Genomic DNA, 24903 nt, shown 5'->3' on the forward strand with positions numbered 1-24903 from the left:
CACACACACCCACACAAAAGAATGGGTATAAGTTATAACTCAAATGAAAGCCCTGTGTACTGCCGACCTAGCAGTCTGAGAAGGGGCTCACTCCAGGGGATTGAGTTTTGTTGAGCCTGACACAGCAAAGTGCCTCACCACAGTTACTTTGTGTCACAGCTACAGGAGTGGCAGCTTTGGGCTCATTAAAAGTGCTGTGGACAGAAGAAGAGTCAATCTTGTCAGGCTATATTTGGAAAAGCCTAATGCAATTAACATAAGTCATGAAAATAAACAAAAGATCAGAGACGCTTGCTGTCCTGATCGTCAAATTAGCAATTTGAAGTGGAGAGGAAATAAAACACTGATAAGGGATCCTATTCATAGGTTTATTGTTTTCAACCTTCACAACACACATGAAGTGTTCCTCTACCCTGCCATGTATTGTTTTTTCTATTCTCTCAAGATTTGACTGACAGTTTTGTAATTACAGTATTCACTGCAACAATAAAAAAGAACCACTCAGCCAATTGTTTTGGGTGAACCTCCAAAAATGTGCTTCCAGCTGTATGCTATTCCAGATGTTGCCGCACACGTCTCCTCATTTTCAGCCCACTTAACAAGCTGGGGGGGGGGGGGGGATGCTGCTAATACTGTAAATTCAGTGGTGCAGCTGAATGGACATGGTTATAAAAATCAAACCTTTAACATTACACCAGAATAGTGGGTGTGAAGCATTAGCAAGAAGATATACATGAGCACTCATATTAAGTGCTGCTTCTGTGGCTTGAAGCAATTACCTGAATTAAAGCCAATCCTGTTTGTTTTAATTAACTCAGTGCAACGTAAGTATGACCAGTGTCCATAACCTCATCCTATGGATTAACAAAATATTGAGAAATTGTGCACACAAAAGATTTTTTATAATAATATTAAGAGCTAAAACAATGTCAGATTTTGTAAAACTTTGTTAAAACTTGTTGTCTTTTGGGTTCTGTCAGCTCCATGGCCAAGAACCTACCTATGTGGTTAGTGATTCCTGTTGGACTGCCAGTTAGAGAAAGGTGCAGGTGGTTCCCATTTTTATTTTTATTTTATTTTTACCATTCCACAATATAACAATATAACTTGAAGACTCAGAAGTAGCCTTATTCTTTGTTTGCCACAGTTTCATTGTATTGATTTTTATCCTGACAATCAAAGTTTTTGGGATCTTATAGTATCACAGATATACTAAAGATTCCACTTAATTTATACAAATATTATGTTATTTTGTTTAGATATGATTGTCACAGTTTGCAGATTGTCTTTAATCCACTGTACACACATCACAGGGCTTTCAGTATTTTGTTTTTCCTAGTGAATCCATTCTCTTTTTTTTCTCCTCACACCAGCAACCTGTCAACACCATTGACAGTAAAAACTATGGACAGAGCCTCCGTGACGTCACCCGTTTGTTTCTGCAGAGCCGTTTTGAGTCTCAGTGGGAGGTTCCGGGACGTGATGACCGCCGCCATGTTGGCAGCGTCACGTCAACTAAAACTCCGAATATGGACAAAGAGGGGGGGCACGAGCGGGGTTTAGGGGGGCGGGCGATCGTGGGAGCAGGAAACTCACGCTGTGATACGTCAACCGTCTGTCACTCAAGCGGCAACGCCCATAATTAGGCGTAATTTTAAGTCCGAATACAATTGAAACGAGTGAGTTGTAAAAAAATTCACCCCCCCTACAATTGACACTAGAAGAGAACCTATCATCTGAGACCACAGCGATTTTTTGTACCAGGCTGTAAACATGTTCTTTTCTGCTGTGAAGTCGGCCATTTTAACATGGGAGTCTATGGGAAATTACTCGCTTTTGGAGCCAACCCCCAGCTGTTGCAGCGTGAATTACAAGTTTTGACACTTCCGCATGGGCTTCCACTTTGAGCCCCGAAGGTTGCCGCTTGGTCAACACACACAACTCGCTCACATGACCGCCAACCATACTCACTAATGTTCAAACCTTGTTTTATGTCCTTCCAGATGTTGTTTGTCCTTCAGAGGCTGGCATTGACACTCAATATTGAAAACCATTTACCAAGCTTTTTATGGATAGATGTTTATACTTTTAAGTTTCTTGTCACTGCACATTGCATTCAAACATGTAAATTGTAAAGCAGACACAGCAATGATGTGCACACTTAATAATATAGTAAGTAGGTCAAACCTTTTATCACCGACAGATTCTTTTCTCAAATAGAAGAGTCGCGGAAGACACCACATGTACGCTAAACCCACACAAACATTTCACTGTCTGTGCCAATGTGACTGTTAATCCCATACAATATTTAGATCCCTTCTGTGATTTCCATACTAATAAGCCACAGTGTGTGTGTTTGACAAATGATTTTCTGACATCAAACGATGGATAATTAGTTTGTGTTTAGGAAGGAAACTCGACTCATTATATTCAGGGCCACAGAATAGATTAGTGCGCATGAAACGAGAATGGATTCACTATAGGGGATATAGTGTCCTCCAATTGTTTGTGTTAAGTGTATAATCACATAAAATATATTATTGCTATATACTGAAATTGCTAAATTACACATGTTCTCAGGCAGAAGGAATTAGAAGGAATGATGTTTCCTTAGTGAGAGGCTAATGTATGAAAGACTCCCTTTAATTTTCAAAGATGGCCATTTATGGAGGTACTGCTTCATTCACTGAAGGTACTGTTTGTCTTTGGGCAATATGTAAATCCTATGTTGTAAGAGCAATAATTTGATTGTACTCATTGCCGCTAATAGATTAATGCAAGCATTACTGCAGTGTGGGTGATTTGTGGTTACATTAGGGCCATTCAGTTAACGAGCAGGGCAGACTAATAGCAGGGTAAATGTCAGACACTGGTAAAAATAACATGGTTAAGTGCAGTGCAGTAACTTATAATGCCAGTCAACTAAATACTTTGAGCAGTTGTGGCATAGAGTAGTAACATCATTATTTATAAAGCAAAAATAATGAATTTGTCTATTTTCTCATTTGAGCATTATATATCATTATATCTGTGTCCATTTGTGTCTATCTGTATGAGCAAGTGGTGATTTATGGTTTGCATTAGAGTATGTCTGTGCCCACGAGTCATTGTAACAGGCCGTGCATTTTCTCCTGACAGATTTGTTGTTTTAGATGTTGGCTAAAAATAGAAGTGACATTTGGATACATTTGCTTCATACACTTAGATGAAGGGCCAATGAAATATTAAAGCAGGAATCTATTTTTTATCCGGTGTCCATAAAAAGATGAGTCCAGTTAACCAGGTCTGTGCCACAGGGAGGGAGGGGGAGGGAGGGAGGGAGATAAACTGTTTGAGATTTAAATTATATATGAAAGTGGGCTCTGGACTGTGAATTAGGAAGTAATGGGTGTAAGTTTATTTTGAGGTATGTGTACATCAGCTTGGGCGTATGTGTGTGTTTTTTGGTCCCTGCAGAGATTCTGCAGTTCTACCCAGCGGTGCCGCAACAAGCAGCGAGCAGCTTGGCCACATTTGTAAATAGGACTTTATGGAACGCAAAGCTGTAAAAACCCTCTGATGGATTAACTTGAACCCAGTCTGTATGGAATCTCTAATGAGCAATTACATTCACACAGACAGGATTCAAGGTAATTAGTGTGGTAACTAGAATCAGCTTCTAGTCGAGAGCAGGGTGAGTCACCTTGATCCCAGGACTAGACCCTATCCTTTTCCCTCCCGTCTCTGGAGACCCCTCCCTCCTTCTTCGTGGCTTATGCAAATGATCGGACACAAATTGACTTGATGGGGATGGGTTTATTCCAATCATGGCAGCCAAGGTTTTGACTAAACAGCTCTGAAAAAGAGGGCTGCCCTTGGGTGTCACCGCAAGAAATGATGATTTGACGTCTTGTGGTGGCATATTGAATTTGTTTACAAGTTTGTTTTTTTTTTAACCCACCCGGCCCGTCGACACAGAAAATCTGTCCTCTGTTTGCACATGTCTCCAGTCTGTGAACTGAGCTCACCTATTGCAGTGTGGCATAAAGAGCTAGTTGATAGCGCAGAGGTTTTATCTCTTTATGAGCTCCTATAGGGAAAGGCTGCAGGGAAATTGGTTCTACCACTATCAAAGAGCAGATACTGCTGGGGTAAGGGATAAAAGGGTAAAAAAAACTGTCTACATTTACTCTTTCTATAAACCCTCATCTGTTCCTCCATCCCTTAATCTCCCTCTCTCTCTCTTTCTCTGTTTGTATTTTTTTGTGGCCTGTTTCCCCTTCCAGTCATCAAATCACCATTTTTGTTGTCTCTACTCAGCTATTGCTTTGTGCAAAGTGTGTTATTATTCATTTACATACATTATTGTTGTGCTTTAACCTTAATTGTGATTTAAGCTACAGCTTGAAGGGGAATTACATTCATCAACTATTAATACAAGACATTACCCCCAAAGCGACCATTTCTTCTCCGACAAAGCTCACTGAGCACTTTGGTTGTTCTAGAACTCTCTTTGCGAGCCGACATGTCTAACTGCCCCTCCCCACTGGGCTGCCCGACCCACTTCTCAGGCTCACCTGGAATGAAGATCTACATCGACCCCTTCACCTACGAGGACCCCAACGAGGCTGTGCGGGAATTCGCCAAGGAGATCGACGTCTCCACCGTCAAGATAGAGGAGGTCATTGGTGCAGGTATGGCACAATCTATGATGGTTGTGTTTGTTGTGTGTGTGTGTGTGCATGGTGAAAGTGCATTTCTATATGCTGTATATGCATTTGTCTGCAACCAAGTTTAGCCTGATCTTCCTGATGAACCTCAAGGTCACGAAGTCCAACCATTTTGGCAGCCACATCAGATGGGAACATATCAAGGGCCTATGTCAAGTGCACTAGCAATATATAGGCCAGCTACCCAGGGAGCTAATAGCATTAGAAATAACTCGAGCCTTACAACCTACCCCCCTTGCTTCTCTGTTTTTGGATCTTGTTGCTCTAAACATGTTCTACCTTGCATCATCCCTTTTATTTACATGTAAAACAGGTACAGGCATTTTGTCTTATGTCCTTGTGTCAGGATGATATTTTATGTACTGTTAAAAACTGATAAATATGTGATTTATTCTGAATGCTTTGAAGTAAATCTGAGCAGCTAGAGGCTGCTCTGCTTCTGTGCATCTATGAACATGTGCTGTTCCTTAGAGTGGACAGACAGGGGTGCAGGCCGATACGTGTTGGATCATACAGAAGCTAAAATACCCTTGGTAATGTGAGTGGGCCTGGAATAGCTCCTGAACACTGGCCTACTCAGCAAGATAGGTGTGAGGAAGTGACAGAGATAGGATAGGGGTAAGGATGCAGGGGGACTAGCTAATTAAAGATTTCCGTTTTTGTTGATTTCACTGTGTGGTGTCTCTACAGGACACCAAGGTGGTGATAATTAATCAAATGGGTTCCAGATATTTGCCAGATTGCGCTTGCCTGTTATTCTACTGATTGGGGAATATGAAGACACTTGGCAGTCTTTTAGGATAGCTGACAACTGTGAGTCAGAGGAGCCGCACTGTTAAGAAGATCACAAAAGAACAACACTCAGCATGCTTGCGACTAAATTTATAGTAGCTCTAATTCAGCCTACACAAATGGGATGCCAGAAAGTAAATAAAGAGGCTGATGTCTGATGTATTCTACTGAACAAGTGTCTAATGGTGTTTGACGGGGAAACCACTGTGCTGTTTCTCACTAGGTGAATTCGGGGAGGTGTACAAGGGCCGTTTGAAGCTGCCTGGTAAAAGGGAAATCTATGTAGCCATAAAGACTCTGAAGGCTGGGTATGTGGACAAGCAAAGGCGGGACTTCCTATCTGAGGCGTCAATCATGGGCCAGTTTGACCACCCAAACATTATCCGCTTGGAGGGCGTGGTCACAAAGAGCCGTCCTGTCATGATCGTCACAGAGTTCATGGAGAATGGTGCCCTTGACTCCTTCCTCAGGGTGAGTGATTTCTTTCTGTGTGAACGCATACATGTGCAATACGCAAATGAAGTTGCAAACAGTTAAATGGTGTGATCCAAAGTCATAAGTGGGAATATAAAGTAAACTTCTGTCCCAGAAATGGGAGTTCATGCTAACAATCCGTCCTAATACAAATTGGAAGAAGCCTTCTTAATCTATCCAGTGCCAATAGAGAATACGTTTCATGACAATGAACATGATTTCAATCATTCTTAATTTGAAAAATTTCCACACTAGTTATCAGGCTTTAAATTCCCTATTAATGCCCGGAGCGATTAATGGACTCTTCACTCTTTCTTTTATAGTCAGGATTGAGCGGACATACAGTTTAATCAATATTCAGCCCTCTTTTTTTTTCTCCTTCAATCTCATGGATTGGTGTTCTATTCCACTTTGATCTAGGGTGGGTTTAAATGGGCTCTTTGAAGTTGGCTTTGCTAACCGCCACATCCGACATGTGTTTCCATCGATCTCTCTTACCCTCTTATTTGTTACTGTGTTTCGGGGGTTCAAAGCCTGTTCTTCAGAGCATACACACACACACAGAGCTACAGAGGGGCACCATGTGTGGATGTTAAAGAGATGGATGCCTGCATGTCAGAATGGGACAATAGTTCAACACCTGCAATGACTAACATTGGCTTTAGGAAGCTATTTTGCTTAGTGAATTATGAATCTTTTTAGAAGGATAGGAAAGTAACCAAGGAAAAATTAACTGAACATAAAGGATGGTTGTCTTTACTGTAAGCTTGACAATATGTTTTGTACCCTTGTCTCCCATGTGCATGTGCCCTCTGGCTGTGTTATACTGTAATTATACACTGCCAGGCTTTTCTAATTCTGAACAAGAATCCCACTGAGCAGTCTTGACACCAGTGGAAGACTACATGTTGTCTGTATAATACATCAGAAGAGCACAAACATGTAATTTATTTTGCACTGATATTCGTTAATAGAGAGTCAAATTCAAACAGTAGGAGTCTGAAATTATACCAAGCTTGGAATTTTTTAGTCGACTCACTTTGATTTAGTGAAGAACCAAACATAATTTGTTCATTAAAACCCCACATTTACTGAAAACTCTCTTCCACCAGCTATGCTCATTTATGTTAATTATGGAAGATGATCTCTCAATAAGCATTTTCATTTGTTTTCCTCCCTGCTCTTCAGCAAAACGACGGTCAGTTCACTGTGATCCAGCTGGTGGGAATGATGCGTGGGATCTCAGCAGGGATGAAATATCTCTCTGAAATGAACTATGTCCACCGTGACCTCGCAGCGCGAAACATCCTTGTCAACAGCAACTTGGTGTGCAAAGTGTCTGACTTCGGGCTGTCTCGCTACCTACAGGATGACACCTCTGATCCCAGCTATACCAGCTCTCTGGTGAGTACTGTAGGACGCTTATCTTCTGGACATCTGCATTTATTTTTTTTACTGACATATACAGCAGATACATCCTCCAAAACCACCCCCAATAAGTTTTGATGCTGACATTGTCTCATTCTTTCTGAAGGTCTTAGAAACCTTTGACCTTTTGTGGGTCTTTTATTTTATATGAGCTGTCACTCTACTCTTCTCTTCTCTTCTCATCCTTCTTTCCTATACTCTGTAAGTCACAGACCAGAGGTCTGTCACATCTTCATTAGTGCAGAGACAAGCCTCCTCTGGGATAGCATGTCTCTCGTTGGCATGCCCACAGTGCAGAGAAACCAAAGGGCATTTCAGCCTCTCAAACTGACATCTTCCACCCCTTCTCCCTCCCTTCCTCCCTCCATTCCTCCCTCTATTCCCTCTCTCACTCCTCATTCATTATTACTGGGGCATCATGGGAGGCTTTGGCTCCTCATTAACTCCTCCACGCTACAGATCTGTAATTATTAGCAGCCATCGTTAGTTCATCTTCTGCCTCTCCTCTTCCTAATTCAAAACACACTTTTACACCCTCGCAAACACACGCCGCAGGTCATTAGGACTCCTGACACGCAGTAGGTTGTGTGTGCGTGGGTTGATTTGAGTGCTTGTGTGTGAGCATGTAACCGACCCACTGACATACATGTGTGTGACTTCACCAACAGGATTATGAGAAACGTCCTATTTTATTTACCCTAAAGGAAGTTTTTTATGCTTAGACACTATAAGCTTCAGAAGAAATGGCCATGGCCTGTATTTTGCCTGTCTGCTTCTTATTTTGGGCTGACATCCTCCAGCGGCCCTGCTCCTAATACCTGGGATTTCCACTTGTTTCATGAGCTGCCTTGGGGTCTTTTTTCTGAAAACGATTCATTATATACTGTACAATGGAAATGTACAGCTTTGTGGTAGCACTGTATATATTATGAATAAATATGAATCCAATCTGAATACATTACACTATAAAAAGAGGCCTATTTTATCAGGTGTTTTCAATACATGCAAAAAACCTGAGATCAAAAGCATGCAGTTAAATAGCTTCAAGTCAGTGCAACCTAGGTATAAAAGGAGATCTCAAAATAGTTTGTCTTCATCTAAATATAGGTTAAAAAAAATAAAAAGCCTTGGTAGGTATTATTTCACATTATATGCATAGAAATAGGCCAGAGGAGGGCTACCAATATGCAGGAGGTGCTTGCCCAGGTGTGAACAGTAGCAGTGTCATATGAAATGTGACCTCACGTTGGTGTGGCTGAGAGCTAATTGCTCCCCAGTAATAGCCTGTTTTGTATGCTTGACCCCTGCAGCCAGACCTTGCTGAATGGGTATTATTTAGCAACAAAGAGGAGCAGCACCTCTGTTGTCCACGCCGCTGAGCTTGCTAATACAACAGAGTGTAAAAGGAAGAGATTGGATTATAGATTGTGGTCTCTGTTTTGATGTTGTTTAATGCAAACTAAGTCTCCTTAAGGGCATTATCTGGAAAGTTCACGGAGCAGGTGAGTTTTGAAGTCTGGACCTGGGGAGCTGTTTTTGATGGTTTTCTCGATGTGTTTTTTTACTGATAGAGATTTTAAAACAAGCACATCAAAGCTTTAGCTGTGCTTCACTTTCATTCCAAGTACCATCTTATTATCATAAGCATTCAGATGAAATCTTACTGTTACACAACTGTTTTTCATTGTCAATAAAAAGAGCAGGTTTACTCACATCCCGCCACATACCGAGAGGCTTAATCCATCAATATGCCACTTAAAGGGAAGATGTGCCCATTTTTATGTGGTTGTCCATTCGTTGTTAATAGCAGTTGCTGTCAATCGAAGCAATAAATACCCAGATTGACAAATGTACATGTACAGGGTGTGCTTGGTAATAGATTTCCTAGTGCGTAAAAAGAACAGATGCATTTCAACTTACACCTGAATAAACTAATTATGTTATGTTATATTGTTCATGGTAAAAGAGAAAACTGCTATCCATGTATAGGCCAACCATAAAGACTAGTTGTTCGTCACTGCCTTTTGTGGACTCTTTAGGATCTCACACACCTCTTTACACGAGAGGAGTAAAACTTTCATGCATTGCACACATTGACTTATGCATACTTTATCTTAGTTGTCATTAGCAGCTGCAGCAGAAGGATCCCGTTTCTGTTGGCATTGGTTAAAGGGAAAACAAGCTAGTGTTATTCTCTTAGCATCTCAGTTTCTAGATGGTCCCCACTGGCCCTAGTCTTGTGTAAGTCTGACACAGTTGCAGCATCAGCCTCTCTCCACTAGGTCCCCTTCCTGTTTCTGCAATTCATTAAAACTTAGCAGATGTCACAAAATTTTAAAAACATCCTCCTGATCCTGCTTCTTCTGTATTTTTGTGACCATACATGCAACAAGCATGGGTTGAACCTGTGGGTCAGTGGTCCCATACAGGTCCTACAGGATCCTATTTTACAATTAAACTATTCATGATTCATGTCCTTCACTCCATGACCTCTTTGCTTATGTCCTGGTGCTAACCAATCAGTGAGTAAGGTTGGCATCGCAGACAAGGCCGAAGGAATCTGGGAAATTAAATTGCACTGACAGGCGGTGATTTACATCGCCACCGACCTCCTCCTCTGGCAAATTAATCACCTCTTTCCCTCCACTGCTTTTCTAATTTTTTGCCTGCGATTCTAGGCACCCCAATTACAGCGCCTGTGGTGTGATGCTGGATGTGTGGTTGGGAGGACATGCTGGTAATTGTGTTAACCCTGGACATGGGTTCACTCAGGAGCAATGTTGTGGAGTTACAGACAGAAGGAGGCTGTCCTCCCTCTCTGCTGGCTGCACACCAAAGTCATGATTAATTAAGCTCACGGGACAATACCTGATCTGCACTGGTGTTGTTAAGGTGATAAGTGTTAATTAATTTAAAGACTTTAAAGTGTTTCTTTGGAACTGTGTCTTTCTTGTATTTACATTGGCTTCACTGCTTGATTACACATACATGACTGGGTGGAAGAAATGCCCATAGACACACCTGAACTCTTGGACAGATGAGTGAGTGACCCTGCTTACCTGACAAAGAAGCTGACTGGTGTTTTTTGTTGTTGTTGTTGTTGAAGAAACCAGGAAGGCTTTTTCATTACTCTCTTTATTCAGCAATCCATTCTTCAAAGGAGTTATTGGTCGATGCATCCATTAATCTATTTCTCATTTTTCTCTAGCTGCCCACTTCTTTTTCATTTGAAGGCCTCGACATAAAGGTGCATTGGCATATTCAGGGCAGATGTGATGAATCATGATTTGTGGTGAAGTCATATGATCCATTGTGTGTTCATGGGTGAGTGAAAGACAGAGATCTGGGCATGGTCACTGTGGTCTAATGCACAATTTATGGCAACGATAGGAGAGCAAAGGTTAGGCAGAGTGTGTGAGGATATGTTTCCTAAGTCTGGTAGCGTGTCAAGTCTATAACAGCTTAGACAAGTGGTGTTACCCTTTCTATTGAGTTCATGCCCACAGGGCATCAGTAAGGAGGGCAGGTATGGGTCAGGAATTTCTGCTTCTGCCTCAGCTAACGACGTGGAAAGGCTGTCACTGCCCTGCACGTCACATGATCTGTATTGTATGTTTACTCCTAAGTGGGAAAGTATGTGGTTAGAGGTGTGCGTTCCTGGGTATACACATATATGTAACCAATGTGTCTTTGTGTGTGTGTGTGTAAGTGTGAGAGCTTGTGTCATTGAAGCTGAGAGAGGTTGAAAGGCGAGGTCACGCAGAGCCAGCAACAAAGCTCATCCGTCAAAACCCTGTGACCTGAGCGACATTCCCTCAGCTCCGCTCCAGCGCTCACACTGTGTGGACAGCGCTGTTGTTTCTGTCATTTGTCTGTTTTCTATTTGCATCCTTTGCCACTCTCACTGGCTCCAGGCCCATGCACTTTTTTGGCTTGTCTGTTCAACTTGTACTGAAATATTAATGCGCCAGGAGTAAGGGGACAGAGTCTCTGAGTAAACAAGCAAGTGAAATGGGAGCATGTCCATATGGATGAAGCCAAATTCAAACAAAGGCACTTTCTATTAGATTTTATTATACATACATTTTTATGCTAATTCCTCCCTTTTTTCTTTTTTTAATTGCACCTCCCCCTTTTAGCTTGGGGAGAAAGTAGCACATATACTGTTCACTGCTGTCAGGTACTTCTTTCATCTATCACTGGAAGAGCGTGTAGAGCAGTTCACACTCTCCTGCACAGATCCCCTACAACTGCACCACCACAAGCATGAGTCACAGTGACCAAAGATGATCCCCGACTGACTTCTCGCATGAGTGTCCTGCCAAGCTGCAGGCAACGCCGCTGGGAACCAACCCAGTCATGCGCAACTAAATCCTAAACATCCCATTTTACTCTTTTTTTTCCTCTTCTGTTGAATTTGAAACCAATTAAGATATTTTTCAGGCAGATCACAGAGTTAAATTTGCTCAGTGTTGAGCAGTGAGAGTGGAAATAAATGTAAATATGAGAAGAGGTATGGGACACTACAAAGATTCATACCTGGTCTCTGCATCAAAGGAGCAACCATCCAAAGCACTCTACCGTGATTTATACCTTCTGTCATGTTTGCCAGAGTCAGTGTAAGGTGGGCATTGATTCACCATCTGTGGCTGTTTGACTACATTTGCATCCAAGCAGGATTTACAATGAAGCGACCGCTACTCACTAAATCAGTGAAAGATATACCCTCTCTCTGTTGTTGAGCCTGTGTCTCTATAAAAGCTCTTCACTGTACTGCAATGTCACAAAAGGGAGGTTTAATTTGTCTGAAGCAGAAATTCCAAAATAAAGAACTTCTAAATAAAAGCAGGTATTCTGGTCATTAGGTTCATTAAAGGGACATTCATCGCTACATTCCTAATAACAATAAAAGGAAAACCCAGGCCTGTTTGGCTGTGTTAACACTCTCTGAGGATGTTAGTGCATATCCCCCCCTGCCTGGTGAAGAAAGTATGTAGATAGTAGTAGGTTGTGGTGCCAGGTGATGCCAGAAATGTTAAGACTGCACTGCTCAACACAACACAGATTCTTTCCAGTCCTAATTTGGTTCAATAGCACCTGAAGAGTCTTATACACACAGCCAGGTCTTTAGTTTCTGTAGCCTCATTTACACAGCTTGCATCACTGTCCCATAATAAAGGTATCAGGCTCCTACGTGGCCAAGATATTGACTGTCCAGGTTTAAAGTGTTGCACTCAAAACAGTAAGCGTTAGGACAGAGCTATGTATGCGTTTTTTAAATTCCTTCTCCTACCTTCCCATGTAGTATAAAGAACATTTTCAAATTCATTAGTTAATCAAAAAAGAATGTCAGAACACATAATCAATCATGACACTTTTTCATTACTTCATTGTACATGTGGTGAAAGACCTGTGTCCTTCTCTCCACCAAACATTCCCATGGCCGTCTGAAAAACGAACATCTCTGTGACCAACCCGCTTTCTTTTTTTTTAACTTTCTTTCTTGTTTTATTTCTCTCCCCATCTCTCTGTGTCACTCTTCCTCTCCCTCTTCTTTCTCCATCTCCTTCACCCTCTTTTTCATTCTGTTTGGGCAGACATCCAGGGCAGATCGTTGCTCTCAGGATTTCATTAAAAGGATGTTGATGGAGCACTCTCCCCAGCCTAAGTAAATGTGCTCAAGTCCATTTGAGTGTGCATTGTTTGGAAATGGATTACTGAAGTTGGGGGGAGTAAAGGAAAAGAGAATAGGGAAAGCAGGAGAGAAAAATCAAGGAGAGGAGATCTGCATATTTGTCATATTTGTCTTCAGGAAGCAAAAAGTTTATTTGGAATCTCTAAATAGCCTGTGAAGTGAAAAGCAGAAACAACACAAAAGACGAGATTCTCCTTTTTCACTTACTAATCAGCTGCATGTCAGATGACAGTTCATTGTGCTGTGGCAGTGAAACGTGCTCTAGATTTTACCTCAGTCAGATCAGCATGTCAGTGACAGACTGCATGTAGTAGATCTGATACATTGGTGCTTCAAAGACATGACAGGTGTTTCATATCCTGGCTGTGTATCATTATCTACACACACATGTAACTGAGACAGACAGTGGTAGGTACACACATTTACCGGACCACCAAATGTTTATCCTTCATCTTTCATACCTGACTGTCATAGGAAACACACTTGTCTCACTGCGATACCTTTTAACCTGACAGTCCCAGCACATCTCCTGTACATTCGCTCTTCAGACAAATCGCGAGCTGTCACAGCCGGTCACAACCTGTCACAGGCAGTCACAGCCAGGTGGAACCAGTCGTGTACCGTGATCACACCCCGGTGTCATGAGAATGATGGGCGCACGCCATCCACGCGTCAAGGTGTGGGTGGGAATTTTTGTGCAAATGCAGCAAGATAGTTTATATAACTCTCCAGTGACATCAAATATGTAGATAACATTGTAGGACATTTCAGAAAAATTGGATGATATGCTTGCATTTAGATGGAAACAGGCCTGTGAAACTGACCTTTGGGATACAAAATGTTTGTTATGTGTCATATTTTACCTTGGCAGTCAAAGCATGGAGATTTAAACAATTTGCATGAATTTGTAACATCAAGAATTCTTTGACCACCATAAGTTAATATTTGTGCCAAATTTGCCCCTCTTAGACCGCATTCCAAGATGTGAATCCAGTGTGACCTTTGACCACCATTTTTAATCAGTTGTTATTTGATGAGATGTATGTGCCATTTTTGTACAAAAGATTTTGTACAAAAAATGGTACAAAAAAATGTTCCACCATGAGATGTTGCAATAATGCAATATTTATAAAACCACCAATCGCTTGGTATCACTAGAGGAAACTCCTAAAGGACTCTAAGTTGTGCAGCTGCAGTGGCTGCGTGGTGGTTCATCTCACCTACCCCAGATCATAGACAAGTGTGAATTCTCCTTTAGGGGCAATATTCCACTTCAAGGCAAACAGAAAACAGCTTGTTCCCTTTTCAGTATCCAAGACAATATACCATATCCAAAGAGCTCTCCCCTTGCTTCAAGGCTTCACAAAGCACTTGAGCTTTTGTGTTGACATTAGGTCTGTTTTAATTCCCATCATCGCTACTGCTACCTCCCAACTCATCCCCTGTAGTATTAATGCTTTCTACTGAAAAAAGGGGGGGGGGGGCTCCAGTGCCTTTTTATTATGTTTTTGCCTCCTTCCCTGTATGCATGAGCTGCTCAGCACTGCATGTTATTAAAGCAGGATTTTGGCAGAGCTATCACTGGCCCACAGCAGTAATTACGAAGGGTTTGCATAGCTGCCTCTGAGTCACCCGCCTCGAAAATGTTATTACTAAAGTCTGTCTCATTGGAGGCGCGCAGGGATCTTCATGTGAAGCCCGTGTCTTTGCTCAGGCCATTTCAGCGACAGGCAGCTCATATCCCAACAGGGTCCTGGGGCATGAGAAACAGATGTACAAGGCAAGGACGGGAGTAAGCAAGTAATAACAAAGAGAGGGTGTAATGGGCAGTGTTTTGCTCGGAGCAGCTGTTTTTCTGTGTTCATTTCTTCATTTTTTTGTTCATTTGAACAAAATAATTGACATGAAGCATAGCCCCTGACAGAGTGATGGATGAAAAAAGAAGAGGACTGGTCATTTTTATGTTTTTGCAGGGAAGATATTTGGTTTGTATCTGTGTAGCTTCAGACCAAAGAAAGGGCAATGAAGAGAGTATCCTGGGTCTGAGTTTAGATGAAACGAATCAGATATGAACTAGTCTGAGATATGAGAAATGTGCTGCAGTCAGTGGGGCTTATGGAGCTTTTATTCAACTATTGATCTCTTCCTCTCTGTATTTCTTTCTTGTTTTCTAATTTTCTTAGTCTGTCACACAACTGTAGTGAAGCCTGAGTCTTTCAGTGTTCTCTCTGCCTGCTGATGTCTTCAGTGAGAGTTTGTTACCTCTCAGGTCTTCTTTCAGGGTCAGATGTCTTTAGGGTCTGTACAAGGTCAAAAACCAAAGTCGGCCTCCACAGATCAGACACCTGTACCTGTAATACACAAGAATTAAGCCTGTTTGTATTATTTTTATCCTGTATTTTGGGCCTTTAGTAAGCCTCGTTCTCCTTGCTTATCTCTTGATTCTCTGATTTTCTGCCTCCTGCAAGCAGGAACAGGGTGGTCTGTGTAGGTTTCTCTTGGGCTATTTCCAACAGAGGCTTATCTGCAAATACTCAGGTTCAGCTAATTGGCATTATTAAACTGGTGGCTCAACTCAGATATAAGAGAGGCGCTGTAGAGGATGGTAGGTGAGATTATGTGTGTATTTGTGTGTGTGTGCGTGCATGCATTTCTGTCTCTGCCCGTGCATGTTTCCAGCTGCGTGTGTAGAATTTCAAACAAGCCACTGTCAATTTCGATCAACAGGGCACATGGTATGCCTGAGGCCCGGGTAGCCCAATTACAGGCAGACATGTCTGACGTACAAGCAGATGCCCAGGCCTATATTTCTTTATTGAAAGAGGAGGCTCCACATGTCATGTTGATCCTGAGACAGAAGCGGAATGAGGTGTATGTTTTGGTCGCAGGTGGATGAGGAGGAATGTTGTATGATAAGGTTATGTCAACTCGATTGTCCTGTTTCACCCTTTGTTCCTTCCTTTGTTCATTAGGGTGGGAAGATCCCGGTGAGGTGGACAGCACCGGAGGCTATCGCTTACAGGAAGTTCACCTCGGCCAGTGACGTGTGGAGTTACGGCATCGTCATGTGGGAGGTGATGTCTTTTGGAGAGAGGCCTTACTGGGACATGTCCAACCAGGATGTAAGTGCCTCTAATTCATTAAGCAATGAGCGATTTCAGGGGGATAAATTAGGGATACAAATGATTTGATATGGCGGGCAGGTGTAATAAAGTGCTGGATTTCAGGACAGTCTGAGGAAGTTTTCCAGGACACTCAAGATCCTCTTTCAACTCAAAGAATGATCATAAAGAATCACTTAAGTTAATTTTCCTTAAGTTCTGAATCTGAATAAACAGCCTCATTAAATAGAACACCCATTTCCATACAGATGTGGATGCACTGTGTTCATCTCATAGATACACAATCAACGATAGGAGAGGAAGCTGTGATAAATCACACTTTTTTTTATCAGCCCTCATCTCATAGCATCATCACTGAAGATGTCCTTGACTCTGACTTTGAAAGCAGAGACTTATTATGGGCACAGTCTCACACGATCTCCCTCCCCCACCTCTTTTCCTTCCTGGCTAGCTTTTGAGAGCAATGAATGATTGCTGAGAGCTCTGCTTTGTTCCCCATGTCCGCTTGGATAAGGTCCACGCTCACAGGCACCAACACAAACACACACAACCATTGGATATAGTCCCGTGCTATGAGGTCTCTCTCCCTGAGCTCCCTTTAGTGAGACAACTAGCCAGCCATCGGGCCTCTATGGACCTCACTCCACAAGGACTGTCCAACCCAGCAGATGTTGCCTCAGTGGGCCAGCAGCAAACACTGCCTGGTGGGACTGGCACCACTCAGCATGTCCGGCTGCTCACACACTTAAAACACACACACACACACACTTCCATCTTCTCACACACCAACACCATACGCACTCTCTCTCTTTCAATGCCTCTTCCTTAATGTTGCATTAGAGCCCCGCTCCATACCTCCTCTCCCTCTTTCTCTTCTACATATTTGTCAAGATTCTGCTGACTTGCACTGAACTTCAGGGTGGAGTTGGCAACCTACAGAGCAGCACCTAATTTTTAATGATAGTATCTTTTACACATGATTAAGTTGCAAGGCTGTTATCTTGCAACTAAGCATTTTTAAGAAACGATTACATCTACAGAAGGTGTGGATAAATGTGTGGGCATCAATGTGAAATGCTGCAATCTGGGTAATCTAAGTCTTTGTAGTGTAAGCATGTTATACTCTGATTTGATTCATTTAATTGTTTGTTTTGTTAGCAAAAAAAAGTGCAGATTTCACTTCTCCCCTGAAAGTCTTTGTCGTAGCTTCTCTTTAACAAGGCCAGAACGGCTGGTGAAGGTGTTAAGAGACATGTGTCAAGTGGCTGTGCTTCATTGTGTTAATCATATGCAGTCTGCCCATTACAGCAGTGACTCCTCTGCTCTCCGTTTCCCCTCTCCTTCCTTGCCCTGTCCTCTAAGAGTGATATGTGATTGGCTCAAGTCAAGAGGAAGGGCACATCAGCCTGAATGTAAACTGTCAATTGAGTGAACAGAGGGTGTGTGAGTGTGTGTGTTGGTGATTGTTGCCAAGGCTGTTAAATTGAGGCAGGGAAGTGTCACGATTAATTTGCTTTTGGTAAAGGATATTGTTGACCATTGTCAAGCTAATGGAAAAATACTATAACTGACACCAATTGTGTGTAATTAAAGCACAGAAAAAATTCCAATTAGAGAAATGTGTGATTACTACTGACGCCCCTGCTTTTCCTCATAAGAAGGCCTAAAGTGTGGAGAAAACTTCACCTATGTGTCGACATAAGGCAGACATGATGAATGACAAAATTGTGATCGGCTATTCCCTTAGGTGATTAATGCTATTGAGCAGGACTACCGTCTGCCTCCTCCCATGGACTGCCCCAGTGCCTTGCACCAACTGATGCTGGACTGCTGGCAAAAAGACCGCAACGTACGACCTCGCTTCGCCGACATTGTCAGTACCCTCGACAAAATGATCCGTAACCCCACCAGCCTCAAAGCTGTAGCCAACATTCCTGCAGTGTAAGTACAAAAACAACCACTTCACATAACAAAAAATGCTTTTCATCTGTTTAAATATATAGTGTTTACACATCCTGTCAGCATAAACCACAACTTAACCAGTACACACGTCCTCTCATAAAATAAACATGAAATTATTACTGGTGATTGCATCAAACCTGAACTTTTCCTCCCCAAACACATATTTTTGAAAGTTTCAGTTTTTTTTTTTACTTCTTAATAATGGAGCAGAAACAGAAACCTGATTTACATACTGGTGCCGCTTTGTTTTTGAAGTCCCCGGATACGATTGTATCCTTTTCGGAGACCTTGTTTTTGGACCATTTCTGCCGCCCTTCCTCAAAGATCCTCTCATGCTCAGCCAGATTTGATGTGTACTCTTTGTGAACTGTGCACTTCCACAGATTTTCCATTTCAATTTCCAAGCTTTGGCTGGGCTGCTGCAGGTCATTCAGAAACCTGTCCTCAAGCCATTTGTTTTGGCTGCATGCGCTGGGTTGTTGTCATGTTGCCAGAGGTAAACTTTTGGCCCTGTGTGAGATTGGGTTTGTGCAGTTGACTTTTTTTTCTTTGCTGTCTCAGTAATGTGTTACATTCAAGCAAGGAGTGGAGAATTTCTCTCATGATACCAATTTATTATTTTTAAAGATTTTTCAGATATGAAGATGCCAGTATTTACATCGGAAACACAATCTCTCTCCCTCCTTCGCTATATATCTTACATCCTCTCACACATACCCACACAAACACCAACACCACACTTAGTCTCCTTCTCTTTACATCCAGCTTCTTTAATATTGCATCAAAGCCCTCATCTATACCCTGTCGTACCTCCTTCCTCTCTCTCTCTCCCTTCCTGTTCTCATCTCCTCCAGGCCTTCTCAGCCACTGTTGGACAGATCTATACCTGACTTCAACACCTTCAGTTCGGTAGAGGACTGGCTCGCTGCCATCAAGATGAGCCAGTACAGAGACAACTTCCTCAACTCAGGCTTTACCTCCCTGCAGCTGGTGGCTCAGATGACCTCAGAGTGAGTTCACCTGCTTGTGTGCAAATGAAGAGTTCCAAACCCATATGGCACTTGATGGGCATACTTGTATAAAATGACTCAATGTCAAGTGTGTGTATTTTTAGCATGAATGCACCCAGTGACTCAAGTCGTTGCAGTGATTGCATCAAAGTAAAGCCTGTGTAGGTAATAAAAATAAAACAGAAAATAACACACTCACCGTGCTAAAAACATTATACTGTTATCTAATAATGGCATCTAAATATAGATATGGATGCAAGTCCTTTAAATACACATTTCTTTAGAGGCTCGTATTTACTGTGTGTGGTGTGTTTCAAGGTGTAGCCAGCGTAAAGTCCCACAGCACTTGTGCTACCAACAGACCAAATATTGCATTTATTTTAATTAACAATGTTGCTTGGTCTACAAATTTCTGGGAAAATGTAAAATCATTTTTTTTATTAAAAATGTATGCTTGGGGCTTGGTCGTATTTATGCAGGCTCTTTGCAATTCAAAGCAACATGCATTACTAAGTCTTCTCTCAAGAAGACGATAGAATTAATTTTGGGAAATTTTGTGTTTTCTGCTCATCGCCACTGGCTTTGCATCTTGAAATTGTGCCTTCATACTATATAGAAACCCAGGAAATGCTTGTATTGCTGGCACAATCAGTTTATATCAAAAGATCAACTCCATCAGTCCTTCTTGCATTTCACTTTGTTTTTCTTTCTGTCTCTTGCTCTCCAGGGACTTGCTGAGAATAGGAGTGACCCTGGCAGGCCACCAGAAGAAGATCCTCAGTAACGTCCAGTCCATGAGGGTACAGATGAGTCAGTCACCTACGACCATGGCATGACTACAGGGGGCGCTGTGCCACGGAACGGGCAGCATTCGCAGGACCAACAACAATAGCAGCCCTCGAATGACCCCCGATCCATCGGAACGCGCCAGAGTAGAGACTATTGTCTTAATATAAATCCACTACCATGACAACAGGAGAGCAGGGTCTACACTACCACACGGTTATCAGCTGTCACACTTCATGCAATTCACACGAGGCGTTCAGGGTCCAGACTCTATACTGTTTTCTCCATTTATCTTAAAGGAAAGACAGTTGTAAGTGTTGTTACCATTTATGTCACTGTAAACCAAAATAACTCCAACAATCAAGACATGGACACAGGGATCTTCTCACAATTTCAGACTGTGTGGTAAAATGAGTGATATTGTACTTCTATATTATCTGGACTAGACAATGTTTTTAAATTGTAAACAGACGTGTGAGACATTTAGAAACATGTGACCTGTGATTTTTAACCATACCTTCGTCAGCGCAGTGTGCAATGAAGATGCCTTGACGTGGCAAGAAATAAGTCCCAGAAGAAGAAGAAGAAGTGACCATCAGTAAAACTAATGGAAGAACCATACAGGGATGTACAGCGGAGCACCAGTTTCAACTTTCACATCTTCTTTTTGTCAAAGATTTTTTGAAAAGTGTATTGTAAATGGACTGGTGAAAATTCAAAGCTTAGTTCTATTTTTGTCTTTTACCACATGTTTGTTTTGTTGTTTGTTTGTTTGTTTGTTTTTATCACTATAGCAAGATGCCACCCACTTGTATTTTAACTTTATCACTACCTGTGGAGTCCTGGGTGGAAGGCCTTGCCAAAGGACTTCTTAACCAGCCCCACCCAGATTCAGAGAATATAAATATGTTTATCTCTTGCTAAATATGATTATATCTTTCATAATAAACCTTCATATTGAAGGTGATATATATGAATATGTATGTACAGAACTCTCTGCTTGCATTTTTGGCAAAGACATGTTGACTAGATTGTGATAGACACATGCAATGTGTAGATTCTTATGGTTCCCCTTTGAATAACGGACACTGGGTTGGTGGACGTCTCCATGTTCAAGGGACACAAGGACAATTTTGACTGAATCTTAACTGGAGAAGCTGTAAAAGGAATCATGGTATTGTAGATCTGTATGAAAATTGCTGTAGGAGTTTAAAATAATTGACAAAATATCCATTTACTGGAGATCATGTTAAATGTGGGTGTACACATGCTGTCTCTTGCTGGTGAGCACTTACTTGTACAGATAATGTTTTATGTTCCTTTTTTTAGTTTTTGTTTATGTTTGTTTATTTGTGTTGTGAGCGGTCAGTACCATCCAGAGGAGGGGAGAGAGGGGAAGGAAGATCAGCGTCATGGGCGGCCCACATCTACGGTAAGCTGATCACACACTAAGAGGAGCGCCACTTAACATCAAATTGCTCTATATGTAGTAGATTTTATTTCAGGCAAATCCAGTTAGGGCTTCTCGTGGGTGCTGCAGATATCTCAGCCAAGGCGAGTTTGTGAGTTTGAAATACATGGGAGAGTGGCTAATCAAGGCTCAGAGTGAATCAGCATCACTTCTCTACACAGTGAAAATGAACATCTGGGCTGAGGTTTGCCAGCAGACGCTTGATGCCATTTCGATGAACGCACAAACTCAAACAGCCCACATGGGCACACTATACTCTCAGTGCAGCACAGCCTCACACACACTGCTGTAGATAAGCCGTGCCCGCTCCTACTATATGTTTTTGCCATATGGATGGACGAGTTTGAAGACGAATGCCACGGTGCTGCAGAGAGTTTCACACATATATGAATCTCTGTATCTCTAGGCTGCAGAAATTGGAATCTGGAAATGTACTTGTTAGTTGTATTTGATTGAAAATTGGCTACATTATTCCTCAAGGATGTCATGGATGATAGCCTATAAAATTAAATTTCAGTATTTTGGAATCTATTTGGAGGGTTGTTTTGCAAATGGAGCAAAAGGAGTTTTTTTTCCCTCAGATGGGAATGGTGCTGTTTGACAGCAGTGTATCACTTAACAGTAACAGTAATGGTGGTTGATTATAAATGAAAACATATATTGCTATTATATTTAACAAAGTTATGTTGAACTAATGTCGGCACCACCTTTAAAACTGGAAGGAAAGATGTAGTGAATGTCCACTTGAAATTATTCCTTTGACAGACACAACCATGGCAGCAAAGTCTCTCAGCTCTCAATTATGGTGAACTACTGTGGCATCAATTCTTTGCAGTGGCTGTGACCCTGCTGAAATCCCTTTTGGCTCTATTTGAAGAGACATGAGTGACGATGGTTCTAACCACCTTGCATCCAAAATTAGAAATTGATGGCAGGCCCATTAGCAGATTATTAAGTATACTCACCCCTCTCAAGTCCTCCTCCTCCTCCCTCCTCTGTCTGTCCTGCCCTCTCTCCCTTGCTACTCCTGCTAGCTGGCTGGCCTCCAGCTCGTTTATCCTGGGTGTAACCAAGCTGTCCTGGGCTGGAGCTGGGGCCGGGCTGGGCTGGGCTGGGGCCTGGCCTGAAAAATGGCTGGCTCCATGCTCCAGTGAGCCCAGGCAGGGGTGCAAACACCTGCTAAGACCCTCCGTCTGACAGGCATCTGATCAACCACGGGGTGGGAGACTGATGGGACTATCAGAAAACAAACCAACACACACAGGAACCTATGTTATTCTCACGTCTGGTTTTCAGCCTGATGCTTATTGGAGAGAAAGTGGACTGAGACTAGACAGAGTGTGTGCATATGTGACAGAAAGAGGAGGATGAGTCAGTTTGCAGGGTAGGCATGGCATGAATAAAAGGATGCTTAGATGAAAGTTCACTGAAGTAAATCAGCCTCTTTCATCAAGCTGTGTGGTTTATGTGGCAACAACTCTTTCATTATATAAATGTTAATTTCTTTGGTTTAGTTTGGTAATGGAAAATACTGTAATCAACTGGTTTTCCTCATGGACAAAATCAATTGCTTTTTTTCCATTCAATTCCAAGTCATTGATTTACCAAAGTATTCCTGAATATAATCACATGCTCCTCAAGATTGGCATAAATCCTTTTCACTGAAGCCAGCGAATCAATTTGAATGCATTAGTCCTCTATTCAGCTCTGTCTCATGTATTTGCTTTTCAACCCAAGAGCCTGTGAATGAGATGATAGAATGTATTCATTATGCAACAGTGTAATTCTTTTTTTTTTCCTCCATTTGCTCTGTTTGTCTTTCTAAATATCTGACTGTAATGACACTCCAGTGTGATAAATGGAGAGGCGGTCCGCCATCCCTCTCTGAAAGCATATGGAAGCCATTCATCACACGCTGATACAAAACACAAGAACAGAGCTTGTTAAATGTTTCACGGCGCTGTAACTGTCTGAGAAGTGACCAATGATCTTTCAGGGTAGCTAAAATCATGCCTGTCATTTATGGATCAGAACAGAGAAGACGCTGCTGCCTTCACCTGACATGACTCCTCGCAAAACTCCTCTAACTACTCTCATTCTCTCTTTTTTTTTCTTTCTTGTATTTCAGAATGGAAACTTGAAGATTTACACTCTTATAAAACTGCATACACCCTGCACTTCACACACACACATACACACATAAACTGAGAACACTTGCTGTGGGCAGCCAATGAGGAAGGACTTTTCCAGTCTACAAACTTCTCTCTGCGGTACATAAAGGATGGGAGAGCTGACTGTAAGACACGTCACTGTTTGTGCGTTTGAGACCGAATGGATGTTTGTTGTGTGCATATTGGGCACATTTGTGTGTACAGACATTAATGTGTGCACAGGTACATTGTTTAAAAGGTGTGAATGGTATTTCTTTTTTTCTTTTTTTTTCTGTAGTTTCTGTATAGCTGCCATTGTAAATTGTGACAAGTATGTGTCAAGAGTTTGTAAGCTGTAACTTTCTGAGAACTATTGTACTAAAATGCACTCAATAAACGCCTTGGAAAAACAAGTCAGTCAGTCCGTGACTCACTCAACGATAATTCTGTTTTTATTAGCCATGAAAGCAGAGAGAAGGGTTTTTTATCCAGTAGCAGTATTGTCAGCACTGTGCTTGAGTGTGACGTCTAATGCTCAGTTTTTATAATGGCTAAAGAAATAACAGCTTTTTGTCATTGCTGGTCTATCTGGCAGCACATGTTAAAAGCCATCAGCCACTAATAAACAAGCCGTCACTCGGATTACATGCAAAACCCACGGAAATGGCTCTTGGAGAAAAGTGACAATATTTTGACAAACTGGTGTAAATTATCCTCCGGCTAAAACCTTATGGTTCTCAGACGTACAAATACACCAACACTTACAGTAGACTCATAAATTCCACATGCCAGAGAGGCTTTTAGGCTGCTTCACACACACAGTAATGATATGGTTAATGAGGTGAGTCAAAAGATATGGGGATGTATCCAACTCTCAGCATTTCTCCATTGGAGTTTATTGACTCTAATTGATTGATAATATCCAACTTCATATTAGGCTGCTGTGCAGGGGCCGTGCCAGGCAGGGAGGAAGCCAACGAGATTCATGAAAGTCAATTTTCTGTCTTCTCAAGTTTGTGATACTGAAACGCTTCAGTCGTCAAGCCGTCCTTTTTAATTGCATTTAATTGCATTGTATGCCATGATGTCAGCAAACGAGTGAAAAAAAGATGCCACTGGTGCAGGAAGGATAAATAGATTTGAACAGTAAAACAATACAAAACTCACTATTCCTTTTTTCCCCTTGTTGTATGGATGGAACAAACCTGTATGTTTGCTATTGAGTGGTTTTAAAGCTGATGATCCACTCCTGTAATAAATTCAGGTGACAATTTTAACCATCAAGTTTTGTATATTTGTCATTG

The 24903-nt window shown here is 41.9% G+C and overlaps 1 protein-coding gene across 2 annotated transcripts in view; it reads left to right on the forward strand.

Moving 5' to 3' along the window:
• Positions 1-20703, forward strand: part of ephb1 (EPH receptor B1) — a 131705-nt gene extending 111002 nt beyond the window's left edge. Inside the window, exons 10-16 of one of the 2 annotated variants that reach the window (XM_028426851.1) lie at positions 4485-4673; positions 5725-5972; positions 7164-7379; positions 16071-16220; positions 17968-18161; positions 19037-19192; positions 19920-20703. In XM_028426851.1, the coding sequence (XP_028282652.1) occupies positions 4485-4673; positions 5725-5972; positions 7164-7379; positions 16071-16220; positions 17968-18161; positions 19037-19192; positions 19920-20028 (1262 nt within the window). In that variant the 3' untranslated portion in view covers positions 20029-20703. The remainder of the gene's footprint in view (positions 1-4484; positions 4674-5724; positions 5973-7163; positions 7380-16070; positions 16221-17967; positions 18162-19036; positions 19193-19919) is intronic. The other variant, XM_028426852.1, reaches the window with a different exon arrangement.
• Positions 20704-24903: the final 4200 nt, after the last annotated feature.

The sequence above is a fragment of the Parambassis ranga genome, chromosome 17 (assembly GCF_900634625.1).
Source record: "Parambassis ranga chromosome 17, fParRan2.1, whole genome shotgun sequence".
Taxonomy (NCBI): domain Eukaryota; kingdom Metazoa; phylum Chordata; class Actinopteri; family Ambassidae; genus Parambassis; species Parambassis ranga.